The 18,399-nt window shown below is 39.0% G+C and overlaps 2 protein-coding genes across 3 annotated transcripts in view; both read left to right on the plus strand.

Moving 5' to 3' along the window:
- The first annotated feature begins 494 nt into the window (after positions 1 to 494).
- exosc2 (exosome component 2) lies at positions 495 to 4,293 on the plus strand. Its single transcript, XM_053340361.1, has 9 exons — positions 495 to 613; positions 1,229 to 1,330; positions 1,438 to 1,483; positions 1,591 to 1,680; positions 1,800 to 1,865; positions 1,972 to 2,040; positions 2,651 to 2,827; positions 3,054 to 3,182; positions 3,902 to 4,293. The coding sequence occupies exons 1-9, from the start codon at positions 495 to 497 to the stop codon at positions 3,980 to 3,982; spliced, it is 879 nt and encodes a 292-aa protein (XP_053196336.1). The 3' UTR covers positions 3,983 to 4,293.
- Positions 4,294 to 5,792: 1,499 nt separating this feature from the next.
- Positions 5,793 to 18,399, plus strand: part of abl1 (c-abl oncogene 1, non-receptor tyrosine kinase) — a 34,197-nt gene continuing 21,590 nt past the window's right edge. For both annotated transcript variants that reach the window (XM_053340349.1, XM_053340350.1), the window contains exons 1-2: positions 5,793 to 6,325; positions 7,944 to 8,325. In XM_053340349.1, the coding sequence (XP_053196324.1) occupies positions 8,199 to 8,325 (127 nt within the window). In that variant the 5' untranslated portion in view covers positions 5,793 to 6,325; positions 7,944 to 8,198. The remainder of the gene's footprint in view (positions 6,326 to 7,943; positions 8,326 to 18,399) is intronic.

Consider the following 18,399-nt stretch of genomic DNA (forward strand, 5'->3'; position numbering starts at 1 on the left):
ATTTCTCAATGAGGGAGAAGGAGTAGCTGTTATTTAAAAGGGTTTTAACGAGGTGACTGAACTTTGTTTTATGGGAAAACCACATTAGATACAAATTACCATTCAAAGCAGAGTATTATTATGTAACTTAAAACATGTCTGGTAGCAATCATTGATAAAAAAAAAAAATGCTAGACTCTACAGACTATACTCCTGGGCAGCAGATGGTGGCACAGTGGCAATGTACCTTTAAGTTTAACATTGTTAGAAAATAAAAAAAAGAATAAAAAGTAGTTTATTTAAATAAAATATATACCCGATTTTATTTCCTATTTCTTACATGTTGTTGATCTCAGAATTTTAAAAAAGTACTTGTAACGTTAGTTAGGTAGAAAAAACAACAACATTTCGACCCATTCTCCAGTAGGTGGCGGTAAAACTTATAAAGTTGTTTTCTGATCGCCAGAAAGGGAAAACGAAGAAGAGGAAGAGGAAGAGGCAAATATTGTAGCAGCATGGCGGCTGACATGAGATTACCTGTTATCCGAAAACCAGTATCGTTAACCGTTTCCACTGACCGAAGAGATCTGGTGGTCCCCGGCGATGTGATCACTTCAGACACCGGTTTCATGAGGTAGGTCCCGGCTGGTGGACCGGTGGTGTGATCGGCTGCTGCTCCGGGTGGCCTCATGATGTTTGTCATGCAGGAAAATCAAGTGAAAGAAGCTGGTTTATTTGTGGTACTACTACTGGCATCTTGCTTTTAGCTGGTTAAAGCTAACTGGTTAAAAAGTAGGTTGAGCTCAGAAAAAATCTTCTTAAGAAAACCCAAACCTACCACGGACCGTTTAAGTGAGCATGATCAGGTTTGCAGGCTACACCAGCTTCATTTGAAAGGTTTATCTTAACTCACTGAGAGGATAATATTGGTTCAGCTTGTGATCAGTTGATGTAAGATTAGATATACTCAACTTGTCTGGTCTGCCATTGAAGAGTACGGAAGGTAAATCCTCCTTGTTTTTATCTAACCCACCTTTTTTAGACTCAAATACAATTAATATGTATGCAATAAGTGATGCGGACTTTAAGGGGGGGCGAAATCATGTATGAATTTGTTAGAATTGACACCTGTGTAGTTTGTGAACACTAGCTGGAGGGCATCATTACCGCGCCTTTCTCTTCACCACATCCCTGTTTGTCAGCATAACAAAGCCTCATTCTCAGTGGTTCTCATACCTTTTGTCCCAAGGGGTCATGGTACCTATGTTGATGAGGAGAAGCTAACTGCTTCAGTCGCTGGAGAGGTGCAGAGAGTAGACAAACTAATCTGTGTCAGACCACTTAAGACCAGGTAAGTAAAGTCATACTGAATTGAAACATGCACTGATTTTAGTTGGATAAGACTGCATTTGTAGAAATGATGCAATTGTAATTTGGTTGTGTGTTATTGAATTACAGGTTCAATGGTGAGGTTGGTGATGTGGTGGTTGGCAGAATAACTGAGGTAGGTTCCTGTCTCCATGTCTCTTTTTCTATGTGATGTCCAATATTTTAAAATGTTTCCTTTATGCTTACAACAAGCTGTTTTATGCTGTATTATGTCATGTATAGGTGCAACAGAAACGGTGGAAGGTGGAGACGAACTCCCGATTGGACTCTGTCCTCTTGCTGTCTTCTGTCAATCTGCCTGGAGGAGAGCTGGTGAGATGCTTGGAAATTGGATTAACAGGGAGATGTTACACCGAAGAATTAGGAAACGGTTTCGGGTGGGGAAGTTTGTTCAATTTTATTCTTGAAACATTTCTTTATTTTTCTTTTAGAGGAGAAGATCAGCAGAAGATGAGCTGACCATGAGAGAATACCTTCAGGAGGGTGATCTCATCAGTGTATGCCTCTCTGACTATGCACACTTTATAATTATCTTTAACAGGTTACTCCACCTTCTTATCTCTTGCTCATAATGTCTTTGTTGCTTTTGTCCTGTGTTTTTAGGCTGAAGTGCAGTCTGTCTTCTCAGATGGAGCCTTATCACTTCATACCCGCAGTTTAAAGTATGGAAAAGTAAGTAATGCACATGTGCACAATGAGATGGTTTAGTTTGCTCTATGACTCACTGTTTGAGGTCAGGAAGTAAACAAAGGGCCAGGATATACTTCTAAGTGGGCAGTGCTAAAAAAACAGAAATCACATTACTATACAAAGGAAATTATTCACTCAATGCTTACACTTAGTATTGGGGGTGGTAATAATGAAAGCACTATTCATTTAAAGCACACCTTAAAAGTGTCTATTTAATCCTTCCTATACAGTATATCACAGTACAGTATGTCTTCGCTCCTTTTATATGTTTATGTATAGCACAAACAACAGTGCCGGGAGACAACATAGTAAGACAAGTACACATTTAAAAACAACAAAAATACAACCGCATATACTGTCTAACAAATAGTTGCATAAAAGACAGTTATATACTCTTAATGTAAAAACAATCAATAAACCTAAAAGCAGCAGTAATGTAAAAGAAGTAAAGTTGAGTCATTAACAATGTGATTTGAGTCCTTGGAACAACTAAAAAGTAATGTAGCCAAAACATAGTTATAAGTTTGTTTGTTTGTTTTTTATTTTTAATGAGAGCCTTAATTTGAACTCCTCCTCCTTCTCTGATCATCAGCTGGGCCAAGGAGTGATGGTACAGCTCTCTCCTTCTCTCATCAAAAGGCAGAAATCACATTTCCACAACCTGCCATGTGGTGCATCCCTCATCCTCGGCAATAATGGCTTTGTGTGGCTATATCCCACACCAGGACAGCAAGAGGAGGAGGCTGGGGGCTTCTACACCAGCCTTGAGGTGGGAATGGGATTAATGAAGAGTAGTAATTTCATAGCTTTTCCAAGTCTGTCTATCATCTCATCTATCATGGCCACTTGCATTTCAACTGTTGGGGAAATACACCATGTCTCGTTTGAATACCTTTTACAGAACAATGTTACAATAAATTATAGTAATCTGGAGACACTTGATTAATATTAATTTTAATCATGTTTGTATTTGTGTGTCTTATCTCTGTCCTCAGCCTGTGAGTCTGTCAGATCGAGAGGTTATTTCACGGTTGAGAAACTGCCTGCTGGCTTTGGCTGCGCACAAGGTCCTCTTGTTTGACACCAGTGTTCTCTATTGCTATGAATCATCACTTCAGCACCAGGTAGGAAGCAAGCAAGTAGAATTTGATACACTGAAATGACAGTTACATCAGTTTGCAACATTATGTGACTGTTTTTGAATTACACCCAAAATATTGCAATAGAAAGTGGACTTTTCTGTGCCATCTGGTGGCCATTAGGGAAACCCACAGCTGCTGGGCAACAGTTATGGAAAACAAATCTTTTGCCGTTCTCAACTTTGCTGTTCTAACAGTGGGGAACAGACACGACTGAATTCATTGCTTTTTTAGGCAGAGAACTAATGACTTACTGACAAATACTTCTCATAAATGTTGAGTTTATATAATATCGGCATGACGGCTTACATCTCGTATATCAACAAATCCTTGTGGCAGTAATGACATGGGCAATACGCTTTTACTATATACTAATACTTTACATTTTGTCAGCTGTTAATTTGGCATTAGTTTGCAAAGTTTTCCTTTTTACAATACTTGTTATTGAAGCCCAACACAGCTGTTTGATGGGTTACTGAGCTGTCATTATTGTTTGTTTCAGTGGCTAGAACCCAAATAGTAAAATCATTCAAGGAATTGCTGAAATCACAAATGTGAGAATAAATATCCATTATTTTAATTCTATAAGGCCTTTGTATCTAAATTTTGTCTAACCAGATACGTGACATTTTTGTGGTATTCAAAACACTAATTTATTTCAGTGCAGCTGATCTACAATTGTCCCCTTTGTGCTGCGTCTGCAGGTCAAGGACATTTTGAAACCAGAAGTGATGGAGGAGATTGTAATGCTGACACAACAGAAGCTGTTGGAACAAGAGGGTTAAAGATGAAGCATGAATCCAAACAGTGGCCTCAGAAATCCACAATCACACCAGCAGCTAAGGACTGACCACCTACCTACCTGAGGACTGGACTGGTTTAAAAAATAACAACAACAATAACAACAAAAAAACCCTCCCCATTGTACAGTTCAAATTTACTGTATGTATAAAACAAAATGGCTCATTGTTGTTTGACTGCAAATCGAAAGAAACTATAACCTCCAAAATACTGCAACATTCACAAATCACTTGTGCAGCTGTTCTTTGGTTTTAACTGTTTTACATTTTCAGAGTTACAGTGGAACACTATTGATAATGTGTGATGTGTGATATTGTACAAAACTCTGTTGTATACAATACATTTTCTATCATTTTCAATACTTGGCACAGTGTGGTTGTTCTTGCTGAATGATTGAGAACCAAATACAAAATTCAGTCTTCACAAGGTCATGTATTTTTTTCCATCACAAATATTCCTATATATTTTTTAATGAAACTAAACTACTGAAAATGGCAAGGCCAACTAGAGCGATAATTAAATCTGAACAATACATACTTAGGGGTCTATACAGTGTCATTACATACTATGTCTATTTGTCTATAACACTTGCATGTGAGTTTGCAGAGCACAGATACAAATCTTGAGCTTTTTTACCTTTTGAACACTATATCACCTTGTAAGTTACAATTGTAGATACAGTATCTTGCAAAGGTTTTAGGCACTTAAGATGTTTAGAGTCTTATCCATAATGCAAAGCTATCAGGGAGAACAAGAACAAGGAGTCCTGCAGCAAAAAAAACCCTGATCTCTACATCATTGAGTCAGTCTGGAATTGGCAAGATGTTTGGAGCAATCTCAGTTCTTTTAAATCAAATGTGAGGCTTTTGATTCATCTCTTGCACTGCACTGTAACTTGTATTATCTTGTTTTATGTGTCTCATCCTATTATAACTTATTTTTGTTTTCTAGTCTCTTAACTTGACCTTAAAAAACTATGTGCAGGTGTACCGAGGTAAACTAGTGCTGATTTAAAGATGAAGCATGGTCATAATAAATACTGATTTAATTTAGGTTTCTTCTGTTTACTGAACTTTGTGTGAAGTTATCTGATAAGTAAAAAAACTATTCATGGCATTATTTTTTAAAGCACTTTACTTTTTGTACCTAAAACTTTTGCATAGTAGGCTACTGTATGCTGGTATTCTGAAATCAAGCACACAAGAAGAAATTAAGAAAAATTGTGGTAAGATTTTGTTCCCCAACTAATAATATATTTGTTAAATGTTTTATTACAGAAAGTGTAAAAACAGTTAAACATTCTGTCATGTTTTACTTATAGGTGGAAACATAAATTATTCCCCCTTTTTCTGGGGTTCCCTGGGACCCTGTGAAGTCTCCATACTTCACTTTGAGAACCACTGGAGTAGAGGGTGTGGAATACAGCATACTCACTATCTATTTGATTACAATTGTTGGTATACAGTTATTGACATGCACTTTAAATGCCTGCCTGGACCAGGACCATAATAATGTGTACAGTGACTGCAACAGATGATCCGGACAATACGTTTTCCAAGTCTACTTTTACAAACTGCACAAAAGTATTCAGAGAAATTCCATCAAGTAATAAAAAATAGAAGAAGAAAAAAAAAACAGGTTGTTGTAGGTTTTGCTTGAAGTGAACTTCTTGAGTTGTTCTGGCCTGCTGCTCTTCCTCTGCTCGCATGTACTAGCCCACGCACGCACATGACGCCACACGTCGCCCCACCCTCATATTTCTGTAAACCACCTTGCGTATGGAAGTATGGCGGCCCCAGCGACACAACTACTGCTCGGCCAAAGTTTATTGCTGAGATTTTCACGTGAGAGCGATGAATAAGTGCGTGAACCGAGCGGTCGGCAACGAAGAGCTCGGCGGCTGTGAACAGAGGAAAGGGCTCACAGAAAGAGACGTCGGTGGCAGGCTGACTTGAGTTTCCTCGATTTCTCTTCGCCTCCCTGATTGAAGTGCCTTTAGTCCGGGTACCACAGGAGAAGAAACTCCGCAAGACGGAAGAGTGGACACGGAAGTTTGAAACAAACTCTATACCGTGCCTTTTGGGAAGAAAAACACACCGCAAAGCATTGAAGTGCGGTGGCCGGAGATGTTTTTGTGAGACATTATTGCACTTGTTTACTAGCATCGTGTTAACAGCGACCCAGGAAGAGCCAACTGTTGACTGCTCGATGTGCATTTAAGGCTCAGGCGCTGCATACCACCAGCTAGTTAGTTAGCCTCCATGGCTACCTCCAACATTAGCCTGAGGTCGCTTCATAACCAACAACATGAATGTTTCTGTGGACATGTAAGTTTAAAAAAAAATTCATACTTGTCTTCACGTTGTAAGTTTCTAATTGTTGTAGAAGTTTGCCATTTTCATTTGACTGGGTGCTACTGACCCCTGAGTGCTTTTGTAGTAAAAGCAGTATGCCAGGAGCGATAGGGTTAAAGATAAGAGTTAAAGTCCCCTTCCATTCAAAAAATGTGTTTTGATTTCTGCTCCTGCGGTTGGATGTTTGAGCTTCACTTTGCTGCATGGGTTATATGCAGAGTTTGACAAGAGAAAGTTGTTTTCACATTCATCTGCTGAAAGTGGAAAGTTTCTTTGGGAAAAAAAAAGATTTTAATGGGGGGCCCTATAAGCATGATTTGTGACATCACAAACAGTTTGGGTGGTAATTGTGGTCTAATATTCAACTTACACAAGTATGATGTGGAATTTTGAAGCCTCTGGTGCATATAAACTGAAAATGGATGAAGGAGAAGACAACATTTGAAATGAAATATATTTGCAGTATTTTTTAATGAGGGAGATGGAGTAGATACTAATTATCTTTGCATGGATTCCTCTGTGCTCTGACCACCTGTTGCATATGACACTTATGAAAAGTGGGTCACACTCTTTAATTTACTTTCATTGTTTATCTGTCACTACAATAAGACATTTGTAAGGAATAAATTGCATATTACCAAATTAAGTAATTAGTAGTGGTTTTGACAGATCTATTTTTGGAGGTTGTTACTGATTCTTTGTTTATGAAGGGATTTCTTTGTCAACTGAACTGATTAATGAATGGTGAGGAAACTGAGGTCCACAGTGACAGCCATAGTTGTTTTGGAATATATTTTGTGAATTATGGCGATTTTAATTATTGTTGTTTCAGTATGTCTAATTGGATGGTGGATATACTTATAAACTTATTTGGAATAACAATGGACAGTATTGACTGACAGTGAAATTCAATGTGATGTGATTGTTACGTCATAGTGATTAGTAATTAGCTTTATCTGGCAATCTACCTGTCCCCTTTCAGTAAGTGATGTTTTTCTTCATTTGTACACTCTGATGTAAATTCTCTGTGACGGATTAGTGATTAAATCTGAGTGTGACCCTCTTTTCACAAAATGTAGAAGGTGTAGATCCTATTTTAAGGTTTTTTTTAACCTTTTTTCTGTGTAAAACCCATATCAGATACACACACTATTAGTCAAAGTAGAGTTTTTTTGTATAGATCTTGAACATGTCTGGAGGGTATCTTTAAGGCTCGGCCTCATTTCCATAATCAGACGGCTCCATAGACAGAAAGGAATAGGGATGTATGTAGAAAAAAAGCACAGGTAAAGTAGATGTACCGACAACATAATAGAAATAAAGCAGTTTCCAATAACATTTTGAATTGCAGCATAGAGAAACATTTGCTTAAACTGATTGAAATGTTTATTTTGAATCTAGGATGCATGTTTGATTGGTTTATGATTTTTTTTGGGTAATATCTTCAAACTGTTGACTAAAACAAAATCTTTCATACTATTATTAGGAGCAACTGAATTTGAGTGGTGCAGTTTGAAAGCATCACACTTTACTTTTAAGATAATCATCAGTGACCCTTGACTGTCCCCCCTCCCCTCCCCCCTCCCCTTAGGTTCCTGTGATATGTCTTTTTTGACCATTGAAGCACTCAGATTCCATTAATGCATGATAAAAAGAGACATACTGGAGTAATTCGGATCTGCAGAGTTGACCCGCATCACCCATACTCCAGGAGAGGACAGACTGAGCCAGGGAAAAGGGCTCCTGTCTTCTCCCAGTCCCCCCCCTGCTAGACGGCCGACTGTTGGACGGTGAGCAACTGAGTCCAGCTTGGAGAGTCCCGGCTGCGGCCTGGCACCCTGCCCTTATGGGGCAGCAGCCGGGAAAGTTTGTAGGGGACCAGAGGAGACCCAGTCTGCCGGCCTTCATCAAGGGAGGAAAGAGGGAGTCGTCACGCCATGGTACCCAGCCCTGTAACGTTTTCGCTGTGCACGGTAAGAGCAAATTTTTCTTCTAAGATCTTTGTAAGGTCCCTTTCACTACTTTTACTACTCTTTCTTGGTAGTATTAGTTTACTATGTGAAAATTAGACTTGCTGATTTTTGAGCATCATGTTGGCCTAGGATCAAAATACTATAATACCTTTCTGTTGCCTTCATCTGTCTTGTACTTTACTTTTCAAAAAAGTGAACCATATAGATGAGTAAGATGAGCACGCTGGACTGACCATTGCACGTTGAGAGCTGATTGACAGACATACGTTTGCATAACCAGGAGGGGAGAAAGTGGTTTTCACTTTAAAGCATGCATAATTAATTTTAACAGTTAATAATCAAACCTACCACATAAATTATACAAGCAGCACTGGGTAACTCTAGAAGCGGTACGATACATCTGTACCTTTGTCAGTCACTTGCTGGGTCTTAGTTGTGATCAGTTGTCCGTCACTTGACCAACAAAGTGAGATTCTTCTTGTAATGCTTCACAACAGCTAATGACACACTGCATGAAGCATGAAATATGTGATATATTTATTTGATTATATTTATTTATCTCAGCTCACTACATATCTCTGGTATAACAAACTGATTACTAAACAGTGAGATGTACCAGTAAGGGTCTCTTAATATAATCTTTGTTTAAATGAAAACAGCAGTGTGCATGCAATGTGTAATGATAAAGCTATAACTTGGAGATGTATTCATTATTTTATATTTGTTGTTTTATGAAGGTTTTTGTGGCAAGAGCCTGTTGATGATGTTTAGAAATATTATTTGACTGTTTTTCCTCTGAACAGTTACAAACTAATAGTACAATTTTAGAAGAAAATATACTGCAGTATACAAGTATACAATACCAAATAGTGTGTGGAGTTCTGAGATGTTTGTTTGGGGTGTAAGAGGATAGTTTTACTCAATTACTCAGTGGTATTGATCCTGTCATCTGAGATTTCCCAGCCATCTGTTCGTCACAGAAATAAACGACAGCAACTGGGGCCCATAACAAAAACATTAAACTTGCAATACAACATTAATACTTTTTTTTGTGTGTGTGTAACATCTAGTGTACTGTCAGACTTCTCTGACTCTATTTAACAAGAGATGTGAAGTATTGTAAATAAAATGTTACATTACAGTGCAAATCTCCAGAAGGCAGACATGTATGGACATCTCACAGCTTAGTCTGATTACATAATCAGGTGCTCAGACAGAGTCACAGGAGTCTCATGGGAGATTGTGTACCTTGTGGCCAGTATGATAATGATATGGACAGAGGATGCTGAGAGACAACTAAAAGCATAGAGCACACTGCTTTTAATAAGCTTGCCCTAACTGAGGAATGAATGGAGAAGAAGTGGGAACAACAATCATTAAAGAATACGTTCACATACATGATATAAAGGAGTGTTTTGGTGAGTGGCACAGCTCAACAGTGCCTCCTCCTGTGTTTATAGTGTGAAGTATGTTTTACAGAGCACTACAAGTTTTGCTGGAGGTTGCAGAATGTAACTAAATCTGCAGGATATTTTCTCAATAAACCAATTAATCACCTTGTTAATAAAATGTCAAACAATAGTGAAAAGTGCCAATCATGTTTCCAGAGCACATCTTAAAAGTACTTGTGTAGTCCAACAAATGACTTAAATATACTGGTTACTACTATCTTCACAGCTGAAATGCTGAAGCCACAAAATATTTGCTTGAAAATGGACTCAAATTATTAATTACAAAAAATATATATTTGCAGCTTAATGTCTGAATGAGCTCATTATACCTGTTCTCAATTGCCTCTGGGGAAGGCTGGCATGTTGATGGCACAGAGCCTGCTGTGCTTTGTGAAAAAAAATTACCCAGTATGCATCATATCACATCGTAGACTGATACATGGTGATGTTTGTCCTTGTGTGGGCAGTGATCATGTATCTTTTAGCAATATAGAGAAGTTTGTCTTGTTCTGTTCCTCTACTCGTCTTGTTGTTTCTAATGTCCCATCAGAATTTCTCATGGCTTTTAGACACAAGACATAGAAACCAGCGGTGACATCATCCGTTACTTCACCCCTTGTTTTTATTGTTTTTATAGTCAGTGGTTTATTTACTTGTTTTGGCTCATGAAAATGCTTTTGTGGTAGTCTGTGGCTTCATTTATTGCCAAGAATAACAAAACAAACAATATAACAAGGCACAGGGAGGTTTATTATCTACCATAAATCAATATATAAGTCAATTGAGATGAGGACGTTTTGTGCATTTATGTACGTAAAAGTTTTATCATAATTGTCCCAACTTGAATGCTTAGTAGTGTAGCTAGTACTCAGTGTGGGTGCAAGGACAATGAAAAAATTTAGAGGTAAATTGTAGCATTTCAGCACATCAATGGAAAGTATCAATGAGGTAAACAAGTTGTATATCAATGCAGGATAAAAGAGAGATCATGCTGAACTGTTGTAGCTTTGTAAAATGATCATGTGCCATTGAACCGGATGCATGCCATGCATCCAGCTAACTGATAAGTTTACCAAATGTGTCTGTGGGGCTGTGATTGCCTTGGCAGGGAATACTTTCCACTGACTCTAAAGTCTTGCATAACACAGAGGGGGGACAGGACAGGGAAGGTCAGAAAAACAGATTGAAAGCTTTTGCCAGTAAACGGATCGAATTTGGCAAAGGGTCAGTGACACGGGGCGTATTTGTTTTCCCTCTCTGCCCCCTTTCCTCCTGTGATGAGCAGGTTAGGCTATGAGAGGGGATGTGAGTCATAGTGCAAGAGGAGGGCAATATCAACACATGATTTTACATCCATGTTTTTTTTTCTACCTGGTGAGCCTCAGCTAATTAACTCTAGCCTAGCCAGCACCACGCTGCTTCCCAACAGGCAGGTTCAGATCTTTGCATGCAGCTGCCTGGGAGACTGACAGAGGCAGTGAAGGGCAAGCAAAGACCTGTTTCTGTTCTTGGCACTTCTGTGTACTGTACAGTGGGGAGGTATGATCTCACTGGCTAGCAAGCACAGATTGTGCGGATTGTGCAGGGTTGTGAATTTCTGGAACCATAGCTCACACGCTGTATTAACAGCTTTTTTTCTCAGTGTGGGGTTCAGATAACGAAGTATTCTTTAAAGGTGACACTGGAACTCGATGAATCATGGACTAGATTACAGGCTGCAGTAGGTTACCAGGCCTGTTTAAAAAAACAGATCTGAGCACAGATAAGTGTACTTAATCTCTTCTTTATAGTCTAATTTTGGCTTGTGCATAATGCTCACTTGTGGATACAGAAATACATCCTGGATTAACGGTTGTTGCTGATGTTCGGTAACTATTACTGTTTAATAATAGCTACAAAAAATCGGCATCAGTTTAATAATTTACACAGTTTTTTAAAGTAATTTAACTGAATTAAAATGAATTGATTGTGTAAGCATATTAAGCATTGTTTTATTCAAAGAGCGTTAAGGTGACCATTGTTACTACACCCAGTGAAGCAAAACTTTTTTGTATTTCCGTCAAAAATATGCTTCCCGTCTTCCTACCAGAATTTTAAATCTGCTGTTGTGTTAACTACATGGGCCGACAATATGTGACAAGTCTGGAACATTTTTGAGCGACTGCAGGAAGCGGAACTGCTGTGTAAAAGTGCTTAATGAAGGAATGATGCCTTTCATTTGTCTTCCTGCCCCTCCATGAAAAGGGCTGACAGAGGAAATAGGAAAGCAGAGCGGGATTTGGAGGTTGGAGGGTTCAAAAGAAAAACTAATTCTTTTATTTATTTATTTTTTCTTAAAAGGCTCTCAACTATATTGTCTGTTAGAGTTAACTTGGTGATTTCTGTACTCACCTTGGTAGAGTAAAGGAAAATTGGGCATTTTGCCCCCTGGTGGTTACATCTGTTTTGTATATTGCAGTTGTACTGAGATGCCATTTTCATTCAAAAAAATATTTTGACAAATGTTATGTGTTGTAATAAACTGCTTTCTATTACATAGTATATGTATAATTTCTCTTATTGATCATGATGGCAGTTTGGTGACAGGTTGATGTCACCTGCAAAGCTTTTCCTTCTGTTTCATCTCTGCAGGTGCATGAGTACCATTATTATTTATTATAGTAGCACAGTAATGGTGTTTGTTTATTCTGTTACTAGTGTGTGTTTATTCTGTTTAACCCTGTATATTTCCTATGAAGTTCTGATCTGTAGCATGGATTTGGCCTTATTTATATTATTTTTAAATGAACAAATGCTGTAGGGTCTCAGTGCTATTTAGCCCAGTGTGCAGAATCTAGCTCTTAATGAGTCTGGATGATATGACACAGCATGACTTCATCAAGGGCAAACCATCACATCATAGGCCCTGATAGTGGTGCATTTATCACAATTAAATTATATCTCTCCAAAGCACATGCATTCCAGACAAATTTCAGTCATTTAACTTTTAATGGAAACCATGCAGCAGGGCTCTGACCTCTCATACATTACATCATTACAAGACAGCAAATTTCTATTCTGTGCTCTGTTTATTCAATCATCTTGTTCATGAAAATGCACCTTTTGTATGAAGCTTAACCTATTAGCTGTAAATCCCCCCAAAACTACTGGAAAACAGCAACAGCTGGAAACAGTGTAAGGGTTTAACAGATGGCGGTTTTGGCATGTGATTGGCCACTGATTGCCCTTGTTGTCTCAAATTTTAACCGTAGCCAACAAAAAGAGAACAGTGCCAACTTATGGTCGTCAGCCAGACGAGTAGGGTTACAGAAAATGTAGGGAACTCTGTCTTGTTGCTTCTTGCCTGGATGGGTTTCAGTTTGGGCACAACAGGGCTTTTCTTCTTACTCATAAGCTTCACCCCACAATTTATCTCTGGCTGATGCCTGCAGGCTCCTCTGGCAAAACTTCAAGTATGTTCAAGGAACATTAAAATGTGGGGATGAAGGAAGATGACACCCCATTGTCTTTATTTGCTTACCAGTGTTTCAATTCAGTGATGTTGGGTTCTGGGGGCAGCATGTAGAGATGAAAACAGAGAAGCACAACACACAGGTTAAGGCTAATAGGAAATCACACTCATCTATGGGTAAATAAATAGATCATTTGACTTACAAGGCTGTGGATGATGCAAAAGGAAGAACCACACATAAGGACATAATATAAAAACTCTTTTGCAAATGGTGTATGATATCTGATAGTAGATATTTAACAGAGCTTGATATAAGTGTCATGAGCAGTTAAATTAGAATAAATGTTTTCAGCGTTGCTTGTAGATGCATGAACAGTGTTTTCGTATGTGCTGTAAAAGTGGTACAGTAAGCTTAGATTACGTCATGGCTTCCAGGAAGAACAGCTGATGTTAATATCTAGAACTGAGATTAGACAGTCATGACTGGGTTATCTGATGGCCATAACCGCTAACTTATAAGACTGTGTGACATAGCAGGGTTCCAGCAGCGTAACATAAATATGTTTTCAGTCATGTAAAGTCAAAGATATTAATATAGATGTATATTTTATAAGTTATGACAGAGATATCTACTGTCATCTTAGCCTCTAGTTTATAAATCAGTTGCTGCTGGATGTTTCATGATCTGCTAGTGATGGTAATCATGTAGTTGAACTTATAATGAGTGTTGTGTTTGGGAAATAGGGTAGACGCTGTGACCACCCCCCCAGGCTCCTCAGTGACATCATTTCTGTGTGTGTGTGTGTGTGTGTGTGTCCGTTTTTCCTGCAGCAGCTGCATTCAATGTGTATGCAGTAAGTAAATCCGTTTCTCTCTTAGTCTGTAACTCGCTCTTTCTTGGCTGGAACTCGTGGAATCTATACAGTCTAGACACCAAATCTCCTCCCATGATCCCTGTGCGTCCTGAAGATTGAAGGAGGGGGGTGTGTGTGTGTTTGTGTGTGTGTGTGTACACACACCCACGCATGTACCCATGCAGAAGGCGCCTCATAGTAATGCTCATTCAGGCCAGCTGTTAGGTGGCTGCTCCCCGGTGACTTGTCCCTCACTGTGGTTGGCTGTGTCTCCACACTAATGGACACAGACAGACAGACAGACAGACAGTCAGACACTGTGCTCAAGTCAAAGGATGTTTACTATTTCTTGGTGTGTGTGTGTGTGCGTGTGTGTGCTTGCACGTGTGTGTGAGTGCGTGTGTGTGTGTGTGTGTGTGTGTGTGTGTGTGTGTGCTGATTAGTAAGTGTTTTGCCCTCTCATCAAGCCTTGACCAACTGGAAAGGAGTCCACTTTATTACCATGCTGGCTGATGACTAGACAGAACAGGTGTGTGTATAAATCAAGGTTGTCTCACAAGTTCCCACTTCTTAACTTTGTAAATGAGGACCTGAATTCAAAACACTTATGGCATTTACATGCTGGAAATGATATGGCAATTGGACAAAAAGTGTGAAAATCAATTCAACATAGTTTTCCTACAAATACACACATGACAATTTGAAGAAGTTAAGTCGTATGAGATAAACCAGATTGATCTATTCTGTCTGCCCAATTAAGGCCCTTTCTGCACAGGAGTAGATTTATGAACAAGTTAGGTTGAGGACATTGTAGGATATGACTGGGATGGACAGATGCCCTGCGTACAATTTTTAATGGCGGAATTTAACGGTGATGACAAATAGTTCTTCATTATTGTTAGTGTCATACATGACACCAATGTCAGGAGTTTCTGTCTTCAGAGTACAAACAGAGATGTTAAGGTGCTCACTAGTTTGTGGTAAATGCTGATTACTTGAAACCTACTCTGGTCAGATGTTTTGAAAGTGAGTCCCACTGTAGTTGTGTTTGGACCACAGGAACTGTCCCCAGGGATTAAGAACCTGTTGAGAAACTCACTTTCTTGACCTGGGTAAGACCTTCTTCTTGATCTAAATTAAATACCAGGAAGATTGTTTCATCCCCCAAAAAGCCCCTGCTCAGTGGGTTGGTACTTTCCAAGAGTACAGGAACTTTGGGGGTGGGCATTGCAACGTTGACCACCAGTGATTGGTCAAACACACATCATTGCTGTTTTAGCTTGTGTGCTGCCTCATTCACAAAACAAGGATTGTTTGATCACGTTAAAGTAAAGTTAGACTCTGTTGCCCCCCCCCCCCCCCCCCCCGACTAATTTTTAAGAGAAAAAAAGTGCGACTAAGTGAAAGAGAGGGAGAGAGACGGCGTGGCGGTGGTCGAGTGAGGAGAAGAAACAGCGGTAGCGAGAACAAAGCCCATAAAATAAGAGAAATAAAACATTATTTTTTCATTGTTTCATGGTGGTTATGTTCTAAAGCAGAAAGAAACAACAAACACTCAAATTTACTGTGGAAACAGACACCATTAGTTTCCTTTAGCTCCTCTGCATTTCACCATTTTATTCATTCATTACACAGCACTGAATACAAAGACAACAGGAGAAATCTGCGTTGATTTGAATACAGATCATATCTACCTGGGCGGGTTTTAATCTACCTGGGTGGGCTGCCCGAGTAGAGCCTATGTATGGGAAACTTAGTGTTGTGTTATTTGATCAGCATCATTGTGTCATGAACAGATTCCTGGCCAAAGCCTCTTCATCCCCTTCCTCTTGAGCCCGCCCACTCTGTTTTATAGTGAATCGCATATGTTTGTGTATCATCTGTTGCACCAAGGGTGTGTTGAGTAATATTGTCTTCCGTATTTTGCAGAGGGGGAGAGAGAGAGAGAGAGAGAGGGAGAGGGAGAGGGAGAGAGTGAGTTAAACACAGGGCAAGCCACAGCAGTGGAGTGAAGAATGTGACCTCTTGTGCATTCCTCTCTCAAATAACTGGTGCAATCCCCCTCCCTCCCTACCTCCTCTCTTTTTTTTTCTCCCCTCTGCCTCGTTTTGTCTTTCTCATCTCTTTGTCATTGTTTCTCTCTTTTTTTTCTTTGCCTTGCTCGCATGCTCTCATTTCTAATAAGTGGATTTTGCATCGCTTAGAACATTTTCATTGACATGAAAGACAAAGACAAAGGGAACAAAGATCAAAACTAATGAAAATCAGCAGACAACAACGGAGCACACAAAAATGACAAATCACAATATACATCAGTAAATAGTATTAAAGCAGCAGGCGTTAGAAACAGTAACAAGTTAACAAGTGTGTTTTTCCTTAAGCTAACATGGTTACGTTGGTGTGTTATCTCTTTCTGAATGGCTAAACGGTATCTGCTACCCAGTGTTTGTATTTAAGCTGCATTTTATTATCCAGTCCAAAAATACTTTGAATGATGCAAACACTAAGCTTATTGTCAGTGGATAGGCCACAGTGATTTTAATAACATTTCATCATACCTGAGATAATTGTTTTCTGGACTGATTTCAGACTTGAAAATTGAGTAATATCAAAAGAGAATCTCTAACTTTCATTGTCAAATTATGATTTAAACAGCTGAAACAGAGAAATGATTGAGAAAGATTGAGCTAGTTATAAAGTTTGAAGGAAAAAGAAACTTCCAAATGCAAACAAAGGAAGAAAAAACATCACAAAGGCGCAAACCAAAGCTTTTTCCATATACATCAGTTACGCAGTGTTTTGCACAGAACAATTGAAAATGTAAGCATGCTGGTGTAGTACAAACAATCCTGTTGAGTCAGTGATTTTTGTCTTGGTTTTTGTTATATGGATCAACTTCAGCATCTACAGTAGTATATGTAATGAAATCTGGGCTTGTGATTGCACTGAAAATAATTATGTACTGAAATATCTAACTGTTGAAAATGTGGCTAATTTGGATTTTTTGAGACTGAGACTTAACTCCAAATTGTATTGCCTTGAAGAGAGAATAATTTTGATGTAATTTATCTGGGCATTCTCATATTATTTCGCAGGGTATGTATAAGTGATTCTAAAAGTAATTGTTCATTTTAAGTACCGGTTAGAACAATAAGAAGTACAGTTAAACGTTCAGTACAAGCAGTTTCTTTTCACACACTTATACATAATGTATATACTGCACTCAAATGCATACAGAGAGCCTTCACGTTGGGTTAGGAATGCAGTGTGGGAGCTCTTCGCCACCCGGCTCCATACACACACGCACACACAATCACAATAAAAAGAACACCCCTGGTTCCCTTGCTCCATGCCCGAGCAGGCAGCTCCAGCTTTAAACGCAGCTGTTGTTTTCTCTGCAGACAACCGGCTACCTAGGATGCCAGCTCTGTCTTGTAGTAAAAATTTCCCAAAGTGTGCGGGTCCTTCATGTTCAGAGATCATCTGTTTATTTTGCAGATTGAGGTATTGAAGCCCATGGAGTCATGATTTGACATGAAGTTAAGAATACCTTCATATAATGTTGGTGTTCCTTCATCTTACTCAGAACAATATTAGTTTCTTTTTCTCTCATGCTTAGGGCTTTATGTTCTGTTTTAAATATCTATTACATTATTCAATTTTAAAATTCTGTCCACCTAAGCATCATATTTCCAGATATATTATCACATGGTTAGTTTGTTTTTTCCTCTCACCAGTCCGGTCCATACAGCACTGATATGGTGTCCTGTCCTTTTGTGTTGTTTTAAGCTCCTCTTCGTAGCGCTATATGAGGGGGCCTGCTATGCTCGCTGCATCTGGATCCACTTAGACACAAAGAAGAGCCCAAGCAGCTCCACTGCGGCAGCCTGAGAGTCTCATAGCCATAGTTTTCTCTGCTATGTATCTGTTTCTGTTTTTACCTCCAATGGGCACACAGACAAATGGGGTCTCTTCCCAGGCATCTAGATAACTTATCCAAGACGTTTAAGGTTTATAGTCTGTGAAAGCAGACTGTGCATTTACTGTCTTTCTCTGCCTTGTTTACTGAATTTTGTCTAGTACAGTGTTGTCTTATCATGCAGCTGAATTCATAAATTAGACCTAAAATAATGTAAGAGGCTACTGTACAAACCGTCTTCTAATCGCTGTGGAACGGGAACCCTCCTGCTCATATGTATACATGCACCCTTTTCTTTGCTGCATTCTCTTTCCCTCCTGAAAGAGTTTGGCTCTCCTTGTCTGCACTCTCATAAAACAATGGAACATAAAAAAATGTGCTTTCATGCCAGCACTCTGG

The sequence above is a fragment of the Scomber japonicus genome, chromosome 19, assembly GCF_027409825.1.
Source record: "Scomber japonicus isolate fScoJap1 chromosome 19, fScoJap1.pri, whole genome shotgun sequence".
Taxonomy (NCBI): Eukaryota; Metazoa; Chordata; class Actinopteri; order Scombriformes; family Scombridae; genus Scomber; species Scomber japonicus.

Coding starts and splice junctions, on each gene's coding strand:
- exosc2 (XM_053340361.1), top strand. CDS start 495: ATGGCGGCTGACATGAGATTACCTGTTATCCGAAAACCAGTATCGTTA. Junction 614..1,228: donor TCAGACACCGGTTTCATGAG/GTAGGTCCCGGC, acceptor TTTTGTCCCAAG/GGGTCATGGTACCTATGTTG. Junction 1,866..1,971: donor AGGAGGGTGATCTCATCAGT/GTATGCCTCTCT, acceptor CTGTGTTTTTAG/GCTGAAGTGCAGTCTGTCTT.